At 38.8% G+C, this 23,301-nt stretch overlaps 1 protein-coding gene and 1 long non-coding RNA gene across 2 annotated transcripts; one reads left to right on the forward strand and one right to left on the reverse strand.

The window, feature by feature from the left end:
• Nucleotides 1-14,786: 14,786 nt before the first annotated feature.
• Nucleotides 14,787-16,196, reverse strand: LOC137714886 (uncharacterized). The gene is made up of 3 exons (XR_011065481.1): nucleotides 16,062-16,196; nucleotides 15,887-15,960; nucleotides 14,787-14,978 (listed from the first exon to the last, which is right to left on the reverse strand). It is a non-coding gene; the product is annotated as an uncharacterized lncRNA (long non-coding RNA).
• Nucleotides 16,197-18,701: 2,505 nt separating this feature from the next.
• Nucleotides 18,702-20,374, forward strand: LOC137714475 (uncharacterized). The gene is made up of 3 exons (XM_068453682.1): nucleotides 18,702-18,747; nucleotides 19,580-19,795; nucleotides 20,177-20,374. Exons 1-3 carry the CDS (start codon nucleotides 18,730-18,732, stop codon nucleotides 20,222-20,224), a joined length of 282 nt encoding a protein of 93 aa, XP_068309783.1. The 5' UTR covers nucleotides 18,702-18,729; the 3' UTR covers nucleotides 20,225-20,374.
• The last annotated feature ends 2,927 nt before the right edge of the window (nucleotides 20,375-23,301 follow it).

Genomic DNA, 23,301 nt, shown 5'->3' on the forward strand with positions numbered 1-23,301 from the left:
AACATATTCTTCATCAGAAACTTTTTAAGAATCTTCCCTCACCCTCTCAACCGCCATTTCTCTCTCTCACACACACACACACACACAAAATTAACGAACAGGTAGTTGACAATAAGAAAAGAGGAAGAAATGCTAAAAAAAAAAGTCTTATATAATTGACTATTAGAGGTTTTCCTTAAATAGCTTTCTGGTGCCTTTTTCATTTGTGTGGATATTGATCAAAATCTCTCTCTCTTTCTCTCTCTCTCTCTCTCTCTCTCTCTCTCACAAGTTGGGAGATGGAGGAAAATCCGTATAACTAGAAAAGGTAGTCGTTAGGGTGACGTTCATTGGTGGTTAACAGATTGAGGGTTCTGTTATCAAAGCAGCCTCCACCACTTGCAGACATTTTTCAAACCAATCTCTCACCAACACGTACAATTCCATGGTCAACTACTTGACTAGTCTACTATCCATAAGAAAATCTCTACTATTATAATTGGAGGTGTGAGGGATACTCCTTGTAGTAAATCGAGTCTTGTCTTTAGCTATGCATCATTAACTCGATTTGATCTTATTTTATACCTATTTTAAAGTCACCACTTTAATTCTTAAGACCCAAAATTTGTTCTACGTTACCATGTATCCATTTATTTATTCTATCAAATTCACTCCATTTTGATCTCACTTTGCCCTTAGAACTCAATTTTTATCTCACTCTTGATTAATGAGTTATTTGATGTGGCAAGTGATGAGCAAATGAGTTACATTAAACATGGTGTAATGACAAATTGTCTTCATGGGTCAAGAATGCTGAGCAACTTAATTAGGGTTGATAAATTATGCGAACAGGAAGAAATTTTTTGGCAGCATAGATCCCGAGTTAAGTGGTTTTGGGAAGGAGATGCAAATACCAAGTTCTTCCATAAAACTACTCTTAATAGGTGTAGGAGGAATAAGATGCTGAAAATAAAGCATAATAATGATTCTTGGAAGGAAAATCCGTGGAAGGTTAGGAGCTTGTTTGAACAGCATTTTATGGACCTCTTCACTAATTCTGGTTCAAGGGAGTGGGGATCAGTGTTGGATTGTCTTTTACTGTTGGTCACTGATGGGATGAATGATACTCTCATAATGTCTGTCACCGTCGAGGACATTAAAATGGCTGCCCTCCAAATGGGGAGTCTCAAAGCCTCGGGGCTGGATGGGTTTCAAGGTGTCTTCTCTCATACTTATTGGGAGAATCTTGCTATTGACATCAATGCGATAATTATGGAGCTAATGGAGGAACATGGTTGCCCAAGTCGGCTTAACGCTACCCATATTGTATTGATTCCTAAAGTACACTCCCCAGAGTTTGTCTCGTAGTTCTGACTGATCAGTTTGTGCAACTTTTCCTGCAAAATTCTATCCAAGGTGTTGGCCAACAGGTTAAAGCCTATATTGCTGACTCTGATTCCTCCCATGCAAAACGCCTTTGTTTCGGGTCGACAAATCCAAGATAACATTGGAATAGCTCATGAGCTATTTCATTTCCTTAAGCTTCGGAAAGCTAAAGGAAAGTTTGAGTGTGGTGTAAAACTAGATATGCACAAAGCCTATGATTGGGTTGAGTGGGACTTCCTTGAAGCTATAATGGAGAAAATGGGGTTTAGTATTGGCTAGATGAGGATTGTTATAAGATGTATTTGTATCGTCAATTTCACTGTCATTCTCAATGGCCAACTTGGAGACAAGTTTGCTCCATCTCGAGGTCTTCGGCAAGGGGATCCTTTCTCCCCTTACTTATTTCTTTTGGTTAGTGAGGAATTATCTTGTATGATCTAATAGACAGTGGATAGGAAATATTTGGCCCAGTAATTTCGCACATTTTCTTCGTGGTCGATACGATAATCTTCTTGAAGGTCGATAAGAAAAATTGTACAAATCTTGTTCAACTCCTGAATGAATATTGCTCGGCATCTGGATAAGCGGTAAACATTCAGAAATCTAATGTGATTTTGAGCGCTAATATTTGTATGGATGCCTCAGTGGAGTTAGGGGCAATTCTAGGTATGAATAATGTTTCTGATCCTGGTACCTATTTGGGGGTTCCTATAGTTTGGGGACATTCTAAGTGGCAGGGGTTGGCTTATATAAAGGATAGAATTATGGGGAAACTTCAGGGGTGGAAAAGATGTACATTATCTCAGGCCGAGAATAAGGTTTTGATTAAAGCAGTGGTGCAAGCCATTCCAGCATATTCGATGAATTTATTCAAATTTCCAGCGGTGGTTTGTAATCAATTAGATGCTTTGATTTATGCTTTTTGGTGGGGGAAGGCTAGTGGGGAGTGGAATATTCATTCGGTGGTGAAGAAAACTTTTGGTTTTTCGAAGAATCAAAGAGGTTTGGGCTTCAAAAATTTCCAAGAATTTAACAATGCCTTTTTAGCTAAGCAGTGTTGGCCTATCCTCCATCACCCTACATCCCTTTAGGCTAGAGTCTTAAAGGCCAAATATTTTCCCCATTGTTTTTTCCTTGATGCTAAAAAAGGTTGCTGAGCGTCTTGGTTGTGGTCTAGTTTGTTGGTGGGTCGTGACCTGTTACTAGGTGGCCCGCACTAGCAGATTATGGGAGGAAGAGATGTTCGGGCTTGGGTTAGTAAGTGGCTACCTTCTTTTCCTACATCCGTTGCCGAGGGGTGGTCTTCTGGTGTCAAGGAATACCTGCGTTGAGACTTTAATCTATACAACTACCAAATCATGGGATATTGACTTCATGTCGGGTTTTATTTCTCAGGATGAGATAGTTTCCATTTGTGACATAGAGATTGGGGATTTGTCAAAATCAAATCAGCTAGTTTAGCCTAAACGTTGAAGCTTTATGATAAAGCCAGTTTACCATTGGGAGCATTCGAGGGCGACTGATGTTGTGAGCATGCCTTTCTTACATGGTCTCTATGTCTCTCCTCATGTCTGGAAAACTATTTGGAGGTTGATCACTCCCCAAAACTAAGGCACTTTATGTGGAAGTCTCTACATAGTGCCCTACCCACAATGGCTAATATATTTTGGAGGAAATCAGCCCACTTACTATTGTGCCCTATCTGTCGTGCCAATGATGAAACTATTAAACATCTTATGCTCCAATGCCCTTGAGTGGAAGTTCTTTGGTTTGGGGCGCGCTTAATTACAAGGTTGACAGGGTTGTTGTTTCATCTTGGAGCCATTGGTTTGAAACACTTCTCAGTTCAGATTGTTGGGCTGCCCAGGAGTGGCAATGGCTTATGTCCTATGTTGTTTTCACATGCTAGCATATATGGAAGGCCAGGTGAAATTTCCTTTTTAATCATACCACTATTAATCCGGCTCAGATTTTTTTTGCTATAAATAATGTTGTGGAAGCATTTTTTGAGGCATATTGGTCTAGAAGGGATCAGCGGGCATCGATTTCTACCATTCGGGAGATGGAAACTCGATGGTCCCTGCCACCTGCTTTTTTTGTTAAAATTAATGTGGACGCTAGTTAGGCTGTGTCTTCCGGCAAGGGGTTTGTGGGATGGTGGCGTGAGATAGTACAAGGAAGTTTTTTACAACTCGTAGACAGGCTATCATGGCTCACTATGTTAGTCAAGCTGAAGCAATGGCTCTTTTGCACGGTTATGAAATGGATATCTCACAAGGTTTCGTTGTATCGTTTTGGAATCGGATTCTCTGGAGTCGATTTATTGCTAGAAGGCGTTTCCCATTTTGGCAAGAGTCAAGGAATTTCGGGATTCCTTTCAGGCCTGTCACTGGTCTTGAACTCCAAGATCAACCAACAAGGCGGCGGATCTGTTAGCGTCACAAAAGTTGAAAGAGATGTGCGATGTTTCATGGGTTGACCGACCCCCATCCTTATTGGTTTTTGTCTTAAACAACGACGGTTTACCATGTCCACATTAGGTTTTCATGGCTTTGCAAGGGGTGACGTTATGGCAGGCAGTGCCGCATCAGTCTTTCTTGTAACTCCCTGCAAAACTTGTTTCTTTTGTTCTGCTTCTGATTGCCTTGTTTTGGCTTTCTGTATGTTTGGCTTCTTAGCCCTGGCTATACTATTCCAGTTTCCAGAAAAAATGACAAATTGTCTTCTTTAAGCACTCATGCCAGTTTCACTCGACTTGACCGTTTTTCCATACACACCCCCTTGGATGGTAATGATTGCTGACTGTCCATTAATAAATACGCCAAAGTAGGATTCGTCAAGTATCCTCTTTCTGACAGTCTTTAGTCCAAAGGGTAAAAATATTGGATTCGAAAATCTAGTGGCTCACATAGTAATGAAGAATGGATTTATTCATTACTTCTACTATTTTAGTTTCTGACTCTAGTCTCCAACATGTATGATATGACATATTCTCATACTTCAAATATAAGCATGTCACTTTGTTTGAAACAAACACTAGTTATACGAATCTTAGTCCCATGCCATGTCAACACCTAAACTACATCTCTAGCATAAATGCCCTCTTGGCACCCACCTGAGTGAACCGATTCAAAGCCCGATGACATATAATAAAGATTTTCCTGCATCATTTCAATTCATGTATGAAATGAGCCACTAAACGTCAATCATAATGTTAGAAGCAACTCTAATTATAGTTTTAACCATGCTAATTGCTTAAGATATGTCTCTAGGATGCACCTTCTTGTGCAATTCTGATTGAAACAATCATTTACGATTAGAGAAATGACATGTTTAGATCTTCCCATATTAAACTCTCATCTCTCTCTAAAAGCCTTCCCTCTTCTCTCTCAAAACAACCTAATATTTGAAAACCTTCTCGCCATCGGCCCCTTGCTTCAACTTGGGGTTGGCGGCAGCCTAGTGTCCACCCTTCCTCACCTTTTTCCCTCTTCCTCTTTCTTATTCCCTACCCCCATATCTCCCTATTTTTTGGTTCTCACCTTTTCCTCCAACTCCCCCTCCCCCCCCCCCAAGTTTTTCCGTTCTCCAAATCACCATGGTTGGTGATTTGGTTTTTCTTTTAATGCATTTAGATTTCGGCTGTTTTCGTTCTAAGCATTTCGTGTCTCAGGTTGCCCTAATCTTGGTCTCAGTTTTCCTTGAGTTTATCTCAAATAAGCTTTCTATGCCTTTTTCCTCTCCACACATCGCTCGCTGCTCGTTTCATCAGGTGTCTCCTGATAGGTGCATTATTTATCATATTTTCATAATAATTATCCCTATGTTTTGTTAAGGAATTGATCTTAAAAGAGCCTTATTACTTTCATTTTCTCAGTTTCAGCCATTCTGTGCACTTAGACGTTTTTGGTGATAATTTGACTTTCCGGAGGAGTTTTGATGCAAGGTCAATTGGAGAAGGAAGCTAAGAGGCTGAAGATCGTTGTGTCCAAACTTCATAATTTTCCATGGAGCCATTCATTCCAGTTTTACAAATCAATTCCGCAGAAGTTGTTTTCCCGTCAGAATTGCGCAGCTGTGGGAGAATAGAGATTTGAAGGCTTTCCTGATTTTTCCTAGTGGTGTGTGATATATGCTTGGAAAGATAAGAGATAAAGCTACGTTTCCTATATTTTTACAGAATTTTCCAGAAGATAAATCGACCCCAAAACTGGCGTGAAAAGAAGATGACGTGTTTCCCAAGTCAAGAAGGATTCTTTCCTAGTTTGTGTCATTAATTATTTAGGAGTTTGTTTTATTTTAGGAGAGTTTCTCCCAGACTTTTTAGGGTTTTCTAGTATAAATAAGGTGCCTAAGCTCTCTCTAAGATATCCATCCATCCATCCACCCCCGCATAACCCATACCACCACACCATAATATACCGTTCACCATCTCCACAATTTGTGAAGAAGAGCTTAAGGACGTGCTTTGCCATGGACTCCGGGTTCTATCTTTCTTTTATTTTTATTTCTATGTGTAACTAAGTTATTTTCTAAGGTTTATGATGAAGCCATGACATGAATATTTGCGAAGTACTTTGTTAATTATTATCCGATTATATGCCATGTTAAATTCTTAATCTTTGTGGGTATTTTATTCTAGGTTCATATTTCTAATGACTGATTACCTTTAGGAATTTTGCATCTAGATATTTAGATAAATCTATGAGGATGACCAATCAATTAGGTTTATTGGAACTAAGATTAAGAAGAGTGGACGAACTAGTGAGGATGACCAATATCAAGGTAGTCCTACTCAGTTGACATGATTCTTCTATGCTTAATGGGTTTTTACGTGTTTAATTGTATGCCTAACCAATAGGATATAATTATCATGTAGAGCTACAAGAGTTGATGCCTGACCACGGATTAATTCATACCTTAGAAAGAACAACCTTTAACATTGGCATGGTAATTGGATAGTTGACACACCCCGTCCCGAAGGAGGGCATGCTGGCCGTCACGTGAGAGTGACGTAACCATTTACACAGTACGGAAGCTTTAAAGATACAATTTCTAAGATAAAACACCCAAAGGTGAGTCCTAATTTTTGGTTCATTATGTCAGAACACCGTTGAATTGTTGGAAATTTGCCCTAAAACCAATCATATGATGATACTTTACGGACATTTCAAACTAATGTAGTTTAAATGGAAAGGGCAAAGATTATTGTTTGAGCCATCTCATATAAATGTTATATGCTTAAACGATAAGTCCAAGGAATATGTGATTGGAAGAATGCGATCTAAAGAAGTTAGATTCATGAGACCATTCTTTCGTTGACACATCCTAAACGTTCTTGATCATAGGATTGTCAATTGGGCATTGATAGTCCGTTAAGATCAGTACGTGCTATGTCTTCTCTCAGGGAGAGTGACTAGTCTCGAGTCATTGGTGTGTGTGACATCAAGACAAGTACGTAGGTGCTCAATAGAGAATGAGTTCACTGAACACGATCAACGAAGAGTTCTCATATTCATGTCACATGAGAACTCATGGTTGGGATAATGCAAATTAGTCTTTTGACCTGAGGCATCACAGTTGTCTTGTGGTTAGGTCCTTAATCTTTGATTATGTCAAAGTCACTCCATCAGGAGGGTGTCCACGGCATCGTTGGGGTTAAGCCACTTAGCCATGGAGGCAAGTGAATGCGCAACAAGGGATCTCTAACCTTCAAACTGTTTGAGGGAGAATACTCTATGATATGATTTAGAATCTCTGGCCAGAGTATGAATGAGATGTTGGAATGCATTCCAGATCACATTCAAGGTAATCATATAAGCACAAGACTCACATTGGATAGTAGACATGAATAAACTATCAAACCAAACAATGTGGTCAAGAGTATTGTATTAGAGAAAGACCGTATTGCATTTGTAATCCTAAAACTGAATAGGTTCTCCACCTCTTCTGATTAGCTTGGGTAACCATGACATACTGCTAAGCGTCAACCATGGTTTGTGGAAGCCCTAAAAGTGTATTATCACTAACGGGAGAATTGAAAGTAAGTTCCAATTCACAATCGATTTGAAAGAGTTTGAATCGCCCACTGCCTCGCTAAAAGGAACCTAATGGATCGTACACCGTGTAAGGTAAAGATTGAAGATTCAACGGAGATGAGTAAGAATAATTAAATGGTTTAATTATTTATGGCAAGGATTAATTAATATGTTAATTAATCAAACGAATAAGTTTGTTAAAAGACCTCGGGATAGTTTTGGACCTTAAGGCCCAATGGGCTTCGAACGTCAAGTCCATTGACTTAAGTTGTATGACAACTTAATGAATAATGATTCACAAAGGCCCAAATAGCCCAATAAATCCCCTTAAATTATGCCATTTAGAGGAGGGTAGTGAACTTGGCTTAATTGCAAGTTTGCCACTCCATTGTGAGGTGGTATAAAGACATCCTTATAGCCATTTCATCCTAAGGGTTTTCTAGGGAGTAAAGATGAGAACAAACTCTCCTTTCTCTCTAGAAGTGGCCAGCCACCTTGAGGAAAAACATCTAGCAATCTTACTTCCTCAAGGTCACTCATTTCTTCTCCAATCTTACCTTGGTGTGGAGACTTAGAGGTTCTCAATTTTGGGAACTTGGAGAAACCTTATCATTCATCCAAATCCATGGATCTAAGATGCAAGGAATGAAGGCCCTCTCTTTGGGTGATTAGCCTTTGCTTATGCAAAGAGGAATCTACAAAGGCATTGATTTCTCAACTCACTTTGTTTTTGAGTTGAGTCTTGGTTCACCTATCTACTAGGCTTTGAAGTTCATGGGTTAAGTTTTGTTTTTGAGTGCATATAAACATGATTCCGCCTTTTAATTGTTAATTGCATGTTGTTGATGTTGCTCAAATGAACTTGTTTTTCACAAATTTTCCTTCATGAATTTCCTCGTAGTCACCACACCTTTGCAATTCTTGAACCTGGAGGGGCGCAAAACAAAGTTGAGTGGGTCAGCAAAACAAACTTATTCAGAACCTTCTTTTCTCTTTGAATATACTAACCCCTCGCCGTAAAACAAGTATAATTTCCCAGAAAATAAACATATATACGTATGTATAAATATGCCAAACATGCTCAAGGGTATATCATTCATGCTCAAGAATATGCCATGTCGGAAACTCATAATGAAATGTAAGTGCTCAAGCATAACTCACAACAATAACATATAATCTGGCAGCCGGGAGTCACCTAACGTGACCTGTACGGCTGCATATAGAGCTCCAATCTCAACTCAATAACTAAATCTGCACACGAGTCGGAACCACCTAATGTGGTCTGTACGACAGGCTGGGTGTAATATATATATATATATGCTCTAGTGCTACGATCACGTGAAGCTGTGCGATAAATCGCGGGTCACCTACAAGTCGGAACCACCTAATGTGGTCTGTACGACAGGCTTGCACCTAACTTGGATCCAAGGCGAGCATGCGGTGCTGGTGAACATACACGTGAAGGCTGTGCCCTGGCCACGGGCGGGAGCACTAACACCGGGGGTGCAGATTATGAGCTCTCTAAGCATCTCAAGCTACTACTGAATACAAACATGAATACCACTTACCTGGCACTTACCTGTGCGTCCACAGCACCAAATACACATATATAAGTGTATGCCACTACTAATGCATGTGATGATAGTATTTCAAGCGTAGCTTACCTAGGCCTCCTCAGCACCATGCAACAGTATGCATAATTATGGTAATGCACATATTAAAATATGATGCATATATGACAGGATAATTAATTCGTATTTCTTTTAAAATACGTTTCTGGGAAATACGTCAAGCATACGTATATATATATATACTGAAAAATAACTGCCCACTCACATATCACATAGACGTCTCGTAGGTCCCTGAGCCTCCCCTAGATTGGTTACATTCTTCTTCTGTATAATTTTAAAATATACAAACAGTAACCAAATTGACGTTATTTAACGCACATACACCAAACATTCGTCAATAACTTTCTCATACGTTGCTCAATTTGGGTATGTGAATATACCATGGTGATCTACACGACGTCACGAACACGTGACAATTTTCAGAACTCAATTTGGAGCTCTCACGCGCCCCCACGCGCCCTGTTCACGCGCTGCCCACGCGCGCGTCTTCTACCTCGCGTCGCCGGACTGGTTTCGCCGGCGGTGGGTGTTTTGCCGGAATTTCTGGGTAAACTTTAAAGTGTCATAACTTCTTCATTTCTTAACCATTTTCGACGTACCATATATCAAAATGAAGGTATTGACGAGACGAACACATCCATACCTTTCTCGACCCCTAACTTGCCGTGGATTAGCCGGAAAAAGCCTCGAAAGCTCCGGAAAAAGCCTCGAAAGCTCCGGCCAAACTTTGAACTTGTCGTTCTCCGTGTTCCTACGTCCATTTTTCACGTAATTTATACCAAAATGAAGCCCTAATCATAATCTACCACGTTGGACTAGTTTTAGGGCCTAAAAACAACGGAATCAAACTTTTCCAAAAATACGAAAATTCGGCCGAACTTACAGTTCGTGATCCCGACGTCCAAATCCTTCAAACGAAGCACTCCGAGCTTCCTTAGGACCTCACTAAGCTTCCTACAAGCTTCAAAATCCCAAAAACATCAATCTTTACGTGTGCATGAACAGTGCACACGCACAGTGAAATTGAAATCCATGTTTTCCGAAGTGAAACTCACCTGAAATTGGTACCATCGTGTTCGTGTGGTCTTAAGGAGTACGATGGTGGTCTTAGATCCTTCGTTGGTATAGTTTTAGGGTGGTTTTGTGGGTGGTCCGTGTGAGTTTGAAGAAGAGAGAGAGAACTGAGAGAGAATGAGAGATTTGTGAGGGAGGAGAGAGAGAGAGACAAGATGCAGAAATGGGGGAGAGATTTGAGGGATGTGGGATCCTACCCAATCCCCAAATCATCAAGTTATAACATATAAACCTAGTTCTAAGTCTTAAATTTAAGTCCCTAAAACTAATGAATATTCCAATTAACATTAGTTTAGGAACTTCAGGTAAAAACCAATGCCAACTTTACGCCCCTTAGTCCCGTTTAAGGGCATTTTCGTAATTTCACATCCTCGGAATTAAAAATTCCGGGACGGGTTGTGACAATCTTCCCTCCTTATAGAATTTCGCCCTCGAAATTCCAACAACCAACTAAATCCTCTATACTCATACAATAACTTCGGATAAATCTCTCTCATCCGATTCTCCTTCTCCCATGTAATTTCTTCCACTGAATGCTTTCTTCACAAATTCTTTACCAATTACACTGTCTTAATTCTCAATACATTCTTTTTCCAATCCAAAGTCGTCCTTGGTTCCTCAACCAGTTTAATCCGGATTAATTCTCAATAGTTGCACCGGAACTCCATGTGACGAATCTGCCACCTAGTGACAACGCATCGAAATATAATACATTATGCACCTTAGCCAATTTTGAAGACATCACCACTTGTATGCAACTTTACCTACTCTTCGATGATCGCATAAAGTCCGAGGTACTTAGGACTTAATTTGCTTTCCTTTCCAAGCCGAATCATACTTTTCTAAAGTGAAAACTTCAAAATTATAAGATCATCCATGTTAAACACTCGATTAGTGACATGTTCAACTATTAATCTCTTTTGCCATTCCTGGCTACTCTCAGGTTAAACTTAATCACCTGAATAATTTGAGAAGACTCATCCATAGTTTCAGGGCCTACCAAAACTCTTTCGTGATCGAATCTTCTCTATCCAGAAGCATTTCTTCCACAAATCAGCCAAAAATCGACACATTTCATGGTCCTTATGGCGTTACTTTGGAAACTGTGCAACCAACATACTTAAGAAACTCAGCAGTTCCGTAACCCAAATCTCTTCTCCATAAAACATATAAGTACTGTTGCACTGTGGTTGTTACTCAACACTGGAGTAAATGTACTAACTTGGTATATTGATCAACTATCACCTCAAGTTCAATCATAACCATCCTATTCTCGAACTCAGCAATCTTTCTTTTTCCCTTCTTTCTTTGCCTTGGTTAATTCTTCATTTTCGTCGTTAACCATTTGAGTCTTGAGTACGACCTTACTAAAAAGACTTAATTTGAAAATTAGCAATTACAACTTCTTCTCAAACTTCCATTCTCAACTTTACTTCAGTTGATTTCTAATCCACAAGAAGACAATCTTGGCAAGCGTGCCAGACATCAACTCTTACCACCGTCTTTTCACCAAGTGCATCAGCTAGAACAATTTTACGATCACCCTGGTCGTACAATCATGTTCATTAAACAATTCAATCCACCTTCGCTGCCTTATATCAAAATCCTTCCAAGTAATGGATATTGGAGACTTTTTGGATTCGTAAAAATCTTGCATTCTTACCACATATAATGTCTTCATAACTTCACAGCAAGAATGGTAATCATGACTTCCAAATCACCAGTAGGGTAATTCATTTCATGAGGTTCCTTTCGTCGTGAAACGTATGTAATCACCCTAACATTTGCATCAACATGCATCCCATACCATTCAAGAAACATCACTAAAATTTATGATTACCACTATTCTCTGGGAATACTAAAATACGTACATGAGTGAGGAAATACTTCAGTTGTTGAATCCTTTGCTCACAATTTCCTTCCCACTCATACATAACCTCTTTTCTCAACAATCTCGTTAATGACAAAGCAATGACAAAAAAATCTTTCACGAACCGTCCATGATAGCTTGTTAAGCTAGGATAACTCCGAATCCCAATCACGATTCGTGGTTGTTCTAAATTCTCAATTTCAGCTACCTTTTATGAATTCACTTGAATACCTGAAGCAGATATAATATATCTCAAAAATGCTACTTGATTCATCCAACATTGGCATTTGCTAAACTTAGCATACAATCGACGTTCCTTCGATCTTTGCAATACCAATTTAAGATGTTTAGCATACTTTGCTCTAGTCTTATCAATCTTTTCAATAGCAACAACAACAAATCGGTCTAGATATCATTGGAATACTTCATTCATAAAGTAGTAGATGCATTCGTCACTCCGAATGGCATCACCAAAACTTGAAATGACCTTAACGAGTCCTGAAAGTTATCATAAGGGCATCCTCACCGATAATCTTCAACTAATAATATCCAGACCTCAAGTCAATCTTAGAAAATATACAACCACCTCAAAGCTGATCAAACAACCATCAATGTGAGGTAACGGATAACGGTTTTCAATTGTTACTCGATTCAACTGCTTATAATCAAAGCACAGCCTTAACGTCCATTTTCTTTCTCACCAATAAACTGGGGTTCCCCCAACGTAATGTACTAGGTTGAATAAAAACCTTTATCAACCAATTTCCAAATCTCTTAGTTCAAAAGGCAACATTCTATAATATAAGGTTTGTACCTGGAGACAAATCAATAGTGAACTCTACATCTTTGACTGGCGGCAATCCAGGTAAATTCTCAGGGAAAACGTCAGGTAAATGTTTGACTACTCCCACTTCTTCCATACTACTAGAAGTGACATCATTTAACACTACATGAGATAAGTATCCTTGGCAGCCTTTTGATAATAATCTCTTTGCTCTCACAGCATAAATAACGGCCTGCCTCACTCCACTTTGCATACTTACAAAAGTAATCTCTAGTCATCCAGACCGATGGAAAATAATTGGTTTCCCGGAAATAAAGTATATACTCATATACGTAATATATCTTGCACACATTCAGTACCACCTCGCGTGGTCTGCAACTCATCACTGTATATAACATAATATGCTCTAGAATAACATCGAAATTCACAATCTAAAGGAACAAAAGTAACTGGCAACAATACATACTCTACTACTACTGAGCACTCTGAATAAGTACGATACTAACATAGGATAACCTACCGGTTTACTTGCTTAACGAATCCACGAATAAGTTATTAATATTACGGTCTGCAGCCCGCAATACTGATAAATCATCGTTGTCTCGATAAGTAAGCAACAACTCTCGAGGGTGTAATATTACTATTTTGCCACTCATTGGGAGATACATACACACGTCTCAACCGCGTTTAATTACTACTTTCTAGGCAATAACAAAAATAACGTAAAATTTCTACATTAATAACAAATAGACTTTAGCTAAGTCATTAAGAATAATTAACGTATTCCTAATCAAATCCGAATAATTCTAAGTATCTTGCAGTGATGTGTGGTTAACACATCCCTGGGCTTGTTGTCGTCTCCCACAACCTTTATTAGTGTAAATACTTCGCTCATGTACACCACGGCCTAACTGACCATAATTAATAGATCCAGGAACTTGCTGGATCGGCGCCAGTTGTGGCAAAGAAGACTGCTAGGGCTTCTGTTGGCTTTGGACATAATTTGCAGTTCTATGTCCCATCTATCCACTTGTAAAGCGTCCACTGCTTTCTCGCCTACATTCTCAAAGGTGTCCATTATTGTACCTACAGCCCAAAGGTACATTTCTTTTACCAAAATCACCTTGTCTCTGATATCTGGGATTACCAATACATCTATCACTTCGCCTCTGGTCAATGGCATTAAAACCTTTGCCAAAAGAACTAGAATTAGCTTCACTTCTTTTGAAGTTCCGAATCTTTCGAGGTTCTCGAGATGACTGGCCTTTATCCTTGTCATCATTCCTCTGATTCCCATTCCTTTATTCTTCTTCATCATTAACGATGGACATAATCTCCGAGTCCTTAAGGCTCAACAACATCTTGTATACTCCTGGTAAGAATTACAATGGATAGTGGTCACCCAAAGTACCACTGCCTTATGCTACCCAGCCTAAAACAATATAACACTTCAATTAAAATAGCAGCAATATTCGAATGGGACGAGGCAAGTCTGAGAACTTTCTATAATACTCATTGATCGTCAGCTTTCCTTGTCTCACATTTGCAAACTCTTGCTTTCTACCATCGTAAGATGCCAAAGGAAATAATTCTTTTCTTTAAACAAGTCCTTAAACAATTCTCAATCGGCTGTTTCCTCCGGTGACAACGAATTATACTCCTGTTTCCACCAGGATACAAGTTCCTAACTCAAACCAGGTAGTCGTCTCAACCCTTCTGTCAAAAGGAAGATTCCTTTGACTTGCATAATCCAAAACGTCTTTTCCAAATGATTAAGCCATCGCTTTGCTCCCTTAGGTCCATCATTTTTCCATAAGGTGATTCAAATTCAACCCATAACCCATCTTAAAATGTCCCTTTTAGATAATATACTGAATCACCAAAATAATAGTTTCCCTTAACAGCTAAATCAGGGAGACTAAGTTCCTCTAACTACGTAGTTTGCTACGAGGCGGTGTAGTTCTGACAAAATTCACTAGAACTTCTCAAGATGTCCAAGATTGAAACTAGGCTCTGATACCAACTGACACACCCCGTCCCGAAGGAGGGCATGCTGGCCGTCACGTGAGAGTGACGTAACCATTTACACAGTACGGAAGCTTTAAAGATACAATTTCTAAGATAAAACACCCAAGGGTGAGTCCTAATTTTTGGTCCATTCTGTCAGAACACCGTTGAATTTCCTCGTAGTCACCACACCTTTGCAATTCTTGAACCTGGAGGGGCGCAAAACAAAGTTGAGTGGGTCAGCAAAACAAACTTATTCAGAACCTTCTTTTCTCTTTGAATATACTAACCCTCGCCATAAAACAAGTATAATTTCCCAGAAAATAAACATATATACGTATGTATAAATATGCCAAACATGCTCAAGGGTATATCATTCATGCTCAAGAATATGCCATGTCGGAAACTCATAATGAAATGTAAGTGCTCAAGCATAACTCACAACAATAACATATAATCTGGCAGCCGGGAGTCACCTAACGTGACCTGTACGGCTGCATATAGAGCTCCAATCTCAACTCAATAATTGAATCTGCACACGAGTCGGAACCACCTAATGTGGTCTGTACGACAGGCTGGGTGTAATATATATATATATGCTCTAGTGCTACGATCACGTGAAGCTGTGCGATAAATCGCGGGTCACCTACAAGTCGGAACCACCTAATGTGGTCTGTACGACAGGCTTGCACCTAACTTGGATCCAAGGCGAGCATGCGGTGCTGGTGAACATACACGTGAAGGCTGTGCCCTGGCCACGGGCGGGAACACTAACACCGGGGGTGCAGATTATGAGCTCTCTAAGCATCTCAAGCTACTACTGAATACAAACATGAATACTACTTACCTGGCACTTACCTGTGCGTCCACAGCACCAAATACACATATATAAGTGTATGCCACTACTAATGCATGTGATGATAGTATTTCAATCGTAGCTTACCTGGGCCTCCTCAGCACCATGCAACAGTATGCATAATTATGGTAATGCACATATTAAAATATGATGCATATATGACAGGATAATTAATTCGTATTTCTTTTAAAATACGTTTCTGGGAAATACGTCAAGCATACGTATATATATATATATACTGAAAAATAACTGCCCACTCACAAATCACATCGACGTCTCGTAGGTCCCTGAGCCTCCCCTAGATTGGTTACATTCTTCTTCTGTATAATTTTCACCTATACAAACAGTAACCAAATTGACGTTATTTAACGCACATACACCAAACATTCGTCAATAACTTTCTCATACGTTGCTCAATTTGGGTATGTGAATATACCACGGTGATCTACACGACGTCACGAACACGTGACAATTTTCAGAACTCAATTTGGAGCTCTCACGCGCCCCCACGCGCCCTGTTCACGCGCTGCCCACGCGTGCGTCTTCTTCCTCGCGTCGCCGGACTGGTTTCACCAGCGGTGGGTGTTTTGCCGGAATGTCTGGATAAACTTTAAAGTGTCATAACTTCTTCATTTCTTAACCATTTTCGACGTACTATATATCAAAATGAAGGTATTGACGAGACGAACACATCCATACATTCCTCGACCCCTAACTCGCCGTGGATTCGCCGTAAAAAGCCTCGAAAGCTTCGGCCAAACTTTGAACTTGTCGTTCTCCGTGTTCCTACGTCCATTTTTCACGTAATATATACCAAAATGAAGCCCTAATCATAATCTACCACGTTGGACTAGTTTTAGGGCCTAAAAACAACGGAATCAAACTTTTCCAAAAATACGAAAATTCGGCCGAACTTACAGTTCGTGATCCCGACGTCCAAATCCTTCAAACGAAGCACTCCGAGCTTCCTTAGGACCTCACCAAGCTTCCTACAAGCTTCAAAATCCCAAAAAACATCAATCTTTACGTGTGCATGAACAGTGCACACGCACAGTGAAATTGAAATCCATGTTTTCCGAAGTGAAACTCACCTGAAATTGGTACCATCGTGTTCGTGTGGTCTTCAGGAGTACGATGGTGGTCTTAGATCCTTCGTTGGTATAGTTTTAGGGTGGTTTTGTGGGTGGTCCGTGTGAGTTCGAAGGAGAGAGAGAGAACTGAGAGAGAATGAGAGATTTGTGAGGGAGGAGAGAGAGAGAGACAAGATGCAGAAATGGGGGAGAGATTTGAGGGATGTGGGATCCTACCCAATCCCCAAATCATCAAGTTATAACATATAAACCTAGTTCTAAGTCTTAAAATTTAAGTCCCTAAAACTAATGAATATTCCAATTAACATTAGTTTAGGAACTTCAGGTAAAAACCAATACCAACTTTACGCCCCTTAGTCCCGTTTAAGGGCATTTTCGTAATTTCACATCCTCAGAATTAAAAATTCCAGGACGGGTTGTGACAATAGTAATTGGCTCTAGGAAAAGTAAATAGGATTGTTGTTGGTGGATTCATAACCTTAGGCTTTCTTGTGTCGTATGTTTATTAACTGTCTCTTATTTTTCTTGTTAATTTTAGTCTTAATCAATTACTCAATTATTCAATTCAATATATCTTTGAATTGGTTAAATTGGTGTTAAAGTAATCCATGTGGGATCGACCTCGTATTTGCATATGTTAGTTACTACAATTGATTCGTGCGCTTGTGAGTTTAATTTGGTTTAAATTAATCTATTATTTAGGTTAGTTTAAATACACATCATCTCCTTCTAGGATCTCCTCTAGAGGCGCACTTTGTTGGTTTGTAACATTTAAAGTGCATTTTGCACTATTTGGTAGAATTGTGGGAGCACTCTCATCGCGGATAGCTTGCTTGTCCCCATTTTCGGTTCATCCTTTTAGTTCTTTGGGCATTATTTCAGGTGGCAGCGACGCATGTGCGGTGGTGGTGCGGCTGTTTTGGTAGAGGTGGCTGCTTTACATTTTCTTGTCTAGGTTTTTCTGTTTGTTAGCTATTATGGGCCGCTCACTTTGGGCATATTTCATTGTAATTTTTTGTTATAGAATTGCACTTTTGCTTGGCCTTTTTGGACTCTCTTTTGGAGGTGCCCTTTTCTTGTAATAGTTTTCTCTTTCTATGAAATTTACTTTACTTTGATCGACCAAAAAAAAAAAAAGACCTTCTTATATTAGGGACCATCAACATAGACTAGGGCAATATCATTTCTACATTGGAGTATAGCTCCTCATTTCTTGGGCTATCTAGTATTTGCAAGATCTTCTGAGCTTCGTCTTTGAATTCATGCTACACCACCTAGCCTCTAAGTCTATGGCTAGCTTGAATTCTACAGTGAGTTAGGCAATATAGGTTTGTTTCTCTTCTAGGTGCATCACCTTATACTATGGTGTATTTCTCTCTCTCTTTCCATTGCTTATCCTTAAGGAATTGTTAATGCACGGTCTTTTTAGACCCTAAAATAATATGTAGTTGTAAGTTGGGCCCTTTATCGTGGGCTTAGAAAGGCCTACGAGAGAAGAAGATCAAAGCCTTGGGCCTGTGAACTAGCTGAATGGAACCAGACAACATAGCACCATCGCAAAGATTAGAACAACAAGCGTTTTTGAACGAGCACTTGCAAGTCTAGTCTAGTCCATCTTTTATGTTTTAGTCAAAGGATCAAACCTTCCAAGTAAACTGAAATCAAACTTTCATAAATAGAATATCGTTTCTTGTAACCATCCATTGCCTGTTTCTGTTTAATAGATTTTGTGTTTACCATATTTTGTGGCCTAACATCTCTCTCTCTCTCTCTCTCTCTCTCTCTCTCTCTCTTACTAGTTTACCTTTACCATATGTTTCTAACTGAAAAAACGGGGATGGTAAATGGTTAGAATAATAACTTGTTTGTTATCATCCAATCATGCGTCGCCAAGTACTTCAAACAATTATCAACTTCTTAAGTTAGAGAGATATATAATGCAAGTAATTGTGAAAAATTACCAAGCATTTTTTTTTTTGGCAGAAGTCTCTACCTCTCTCCTTCAAGGATTACATGGGTCACCGGGAGGAGGTAAGCCAACAACTCCAATTGCTGAAATCATCATATTCTTCTTTGTTTAGGGTTCATACATTCTTTTCTTCTTTTCTTTTCCATTTTACAGTATTTACTTTTTATTTTTATTGAAATTTACGAAGAACAATGATCTATTAATTGAAAGTTCTGTACAAATTTCCCCATTGAAGTCGAAGCTGTATTTTTTTTAATGTTAATTTGACCGTTTTTCTAAAGAACAAGAGGATGATAATCTAATGTGTAAACAAGAGGATGATACCAATATTTAAACAAAATATAAGCTCAATCATCTTTCTTTTACTATAGATTCATATGTTGTTACATGTAAACATGGAGAAACAAAAATGATGGGTTACAAATCCTGCATTATATGCGGTCTATGAGACGTTTAACTTAAAAGAAAAAAAAAGAACTGTATTAATGCTCCAAAACAGTCATTTTATGACGCTCCCTCTTACTAACTTTTTCATTCATCATGCAATATATTCCAATTGAAGTGTTTTGATGAATGAATTCAAGCTTGTTACCCTCGAGCAATATTTTGAAGAAAGCTTAATTGTGTTTTTCTTGTGCAGATGTTATTGTTTCAGTTGTAGCCAATGACATTAGAGAAGTGTGATTTTTATTTTGTTCCCTTGTGCAGGGGGCTTCCATGTCCTTGAGCTTGTATTGTTAAATGGTTAACGTGTGTTTTTACCAAGGGGATGTTAACTATTTACCAATGCAAGGTCAAGGAGCCATCTTACCTATTTATGTAATTTCACCTGCATTTACTACTCCGGCTACATTATAAGAAGGCCATTTGCTAAAAACATGTATACATTTGCAGAAAAATGGTCGGAAGTCTGTACCTCAATTCGGAGGGTGGGATCAAAACAGCCCAGATACAAACTACACCGTCGTGTTCTCTCAGGCTCGTGCTAACCGGAAGCAAAACAAGACCGACTTGACTGAGTTCAAGCGTAACAGCCTTGGGAATGAACAGGAATTCATGGCTGCTCACCCTCATCATCCTCATCATCATCACCAAGATGACTCTGTTACGGTAAGACGCTCGTTTTTCGGTGCTCGGCTATTTTTTGTAACTGACGAGAGTGTTCTTCATAATTCCATGCTCACCTTGTTTTGATCCATATCCCCTATAAACGCACATGGATCATCACAAGGTAGAGCATTCCATTCTAGTCCATGATTTACATAACACATTATTCAGTTCAGAAGGAAAAGAGAACAAACGAGGCAACTTTCACACACCTTGTTTAACTCTTCACGCATCCGTTCTAATTTTTGGCAATTGAATAAAATAAATCAAACGATATAAACAAATAAAAATTAACAGGGGTGGGTGAGAATCTAAAAATAAAATGATAAAAAAATTATATAGATTTTTTCGTCTAATTGTATTTATATTTATATTTTTATGCAGAGGAAAAAGACGATTCTGACTTACATAAATTGCTGTATTAGGCCTTGATTTCCTAAGAGGGCAAGCAAATCATCAATTCCTACCTGCCATTTGTAATCTATTAATTTATTCACATCATCATGATGTAGTCTTATAGACGACAAGACCCATTCGTCAAATGAAAACCTAATCAACGGCTTTATTCATCTCCCGGTACAATGTGATATTAATATTATACATTCTATTTACTATTTACTATTTACTATTTACTATTTACCATGTATTGTTGCATCTTGCTTCTAGTTATCCATCGTCTGAACCAAGTAAACAAAAATAAAAGGATGTAATAATCTCCCAAACCTAAAGCATCCTCTTTTAGTGGAGTCAAATACAGTCTCTAACTTTATAAAATCATCATATTTCAACATTAAAACAAAAATAATAAAAACAGAAGAAACACGAAAAACCCAAAAACAACCTAAACCAACAGACACAGCATCTCAAGTACAAAGCAAAAGTTGTTCAAATGTTGTGACAGCAACTCAAACAAGCATGTAATCCGACTCTACCACCTTGCGAGCATTGCCTCCTTGTTGGAACCCAAGAAATTGGTTAGGTGATGAAGATAGTACATATTTGTCATCTAGCTCAATTAGAGATATGATTGTGAGTCGGCAATGTACCACAACTCACACAATCGGTCTCATACATAAATGGAATCAAGCTGCTGCATTTTGCACAGCCTTGTAGCCATCACATACTGAACATTCTTTCATTCCTATGTTTATTCCTCATACACAAAATCAATCAAACGGTAAAATACACACAAATTATAAACATTATCATGGCCTCGTTGCTAAGTTCCTGATCATTTTTTTATTTGGGCGTTGCTGTGAACATTTGGGAACCTTCTGACAGTGCTTGAAATTAGGGGTGGTTCAGTATAGGATACCAAACCGAAAAGCACAAACCAATTCCCAAACCGAATTAGGCGGTTCAAGATAATAACCAAACCAAAAATTTCGGGATATTTTCAGTTCGGGTTCGGTCGGGATCGGGATTTTCAGGAATTTTTTCCAGCCCTACTTGAAACCCTTGAAAAGACCTCAAATCTAGAAATGACAAGATCAAATAGCAGTGAGCTAAAAGCTCCAATGTTTGATGGGGAAAACCATGATTTTGGAGGATAAGGATGACCACTATTTTCAACTCCTATGACTTCTGGGACATGGTCCAATATGGCTATGAGTTACCAGAAGTAGAAGTTGAGCCATTGAGAATGATCTCACAACAACACAGAAGGCTGAAATGCAAGAGAGCAAGATGAATGATGCTAGGACTTTGGGAATCATATAAGGGTTGTCTCAGATTTGATGTTTCCCATAATAGCCAATGAAAAAACTGCAAAAGATACTTGGGATGTCTTCAACACGAATATAAAGGTGATAAGAAACTTAGAAAGGACTTTGAATACACACGCATGAGAGAAAACGAACCACTCAAGGACTACTTTTATAGACTGTTTGATGTTGTTAATCAAATGAAAACCCATGGAGAAGATTTTCGTAATGAAGAATTGTCCAGAAACTACTAATTAGTTTGACTAAACCATATGATTCAATAGTGAGTATGATTGAAGAAACCAATGATACCAACGATCTCAGTATACAAGATCTGATGGTATCTTTTGAGGGCCGTTGATCAAAGGCTTGAAAGGTATGTTGATGCAGCCACTGAAAGGGCATTTCAATGACTCAATGTAGGATTTAGGAGTCCCTCTAATATGACAAACATAAGCAACAATGGAAGGGCAAGAACAAAAAATGGGAAGGAAAAAGAAATGTAAATGCAAAGCCTAACAATAGTAGTAGTACCAATGGAAATGCAAAGAACAAACATGTGTGCAAGTTTTGTGACAAACTCCATTTTGGAGAATGTTGGTTCAAAGGTAAGTCTAAGTGCAACAAATTTGGTCATGTAATGAAGGATTGCAAGTCAAATAACATTGAACAAGTGATCTGCGCAAATTAAGTAGAGGAAATGGCAAATGTGTTTTGTGCCAAAGTAGAGAACAAGAGCTACCACAATCTACACAAGTATGAAATAGTTCAAGGGTTACAACAATTGGATGAACTCAGTAAAACCTGTGAAGGGTGTGTTTGGGAAGCATCACATAGATTCATTTGAAGCTAGAAAAGCATAGGGAGCAATAAAACCACTAGAATTGATTCATACTGATGTGTGGGCCTATGCATACTACTAATATCAGTGGAAACAATACTTCTTGATTTTGACTGATGATTACTCAAGAATGTGTCATGAGATTCAGATCACAAGTGTTCAACATTTTCAAAAAGTTCAAAGCCATAGTGGAATTGCAAAGTGGACATCAAATCAAGATAAGAGAAGTGAATATACCTCACTGGAATTCAACTCATTTTTTAAGATTTGGGCCTAGAAAAGCAACCCACAATTGCATATTCACCACAACAAAATGTCTTACAGAAAGGAAGAACATGACTATAGTTGAAATGGCTAAGTATATGCTACATGAGAAGAAATTGTCTTATTTATTTTGGGAGAGGCAGTAAACACTGTTGTGTATCGTTTAACTAGGTGCCCTACCAAAACTTTGACAAACAAACTCCATTTGGAATGTTCAGTGGAAGAAGAACAACCATCAACCAGCTAATAGTACTTGACTCAGTATGCTATGCTCATGTATTTTCACAGTGAAGACACAATTTGGAAAAGTCCAGCAACAAGAACATTTTTGTTGGATTCGGAACAAGTGAGAAAGGTTATAGACTTTTCAACCTGATGACAAAAAAAATAAATCTCTCAAGAGATGTGATATTTGATGAAGAAGCACTAAGGAATTGAGAAACAAGTGTAGAGGAGAAAAAAAAAATGTCCATCTGCAATTTGATCTGAATGGGATGGAATCCAACCAAAATGGATAAATTGAACAAGAAGTCCTGGAATATGTTGATCACCAACAACACCTCAACCAGCAAGTGTAAGTTCACAACTAAGTCAACAGCAGAGTGAGAGCCAAGCTTAACTCCAGTAAGAAAGAGAAATTTAGAGGAGATCTATACCATTAGTAACTACTGTGTAGTTGAACCTGTCAATGATAGAAAAGA

Source organism: Pyrus communis, chromosome 14, assembly GCF_963583255.1.
Source record: "Pyrus communis chromosome 14, drPyrComm1.1, whole genome shotgun sequence".
NCBI classification, from domain to species: domain Eukaryota; kingdom Viridiplantae; phylum Streptophyta; class Magnoliopsida; order Rosales; family Rosaceae; genus Pyrus; species Pyrus communis.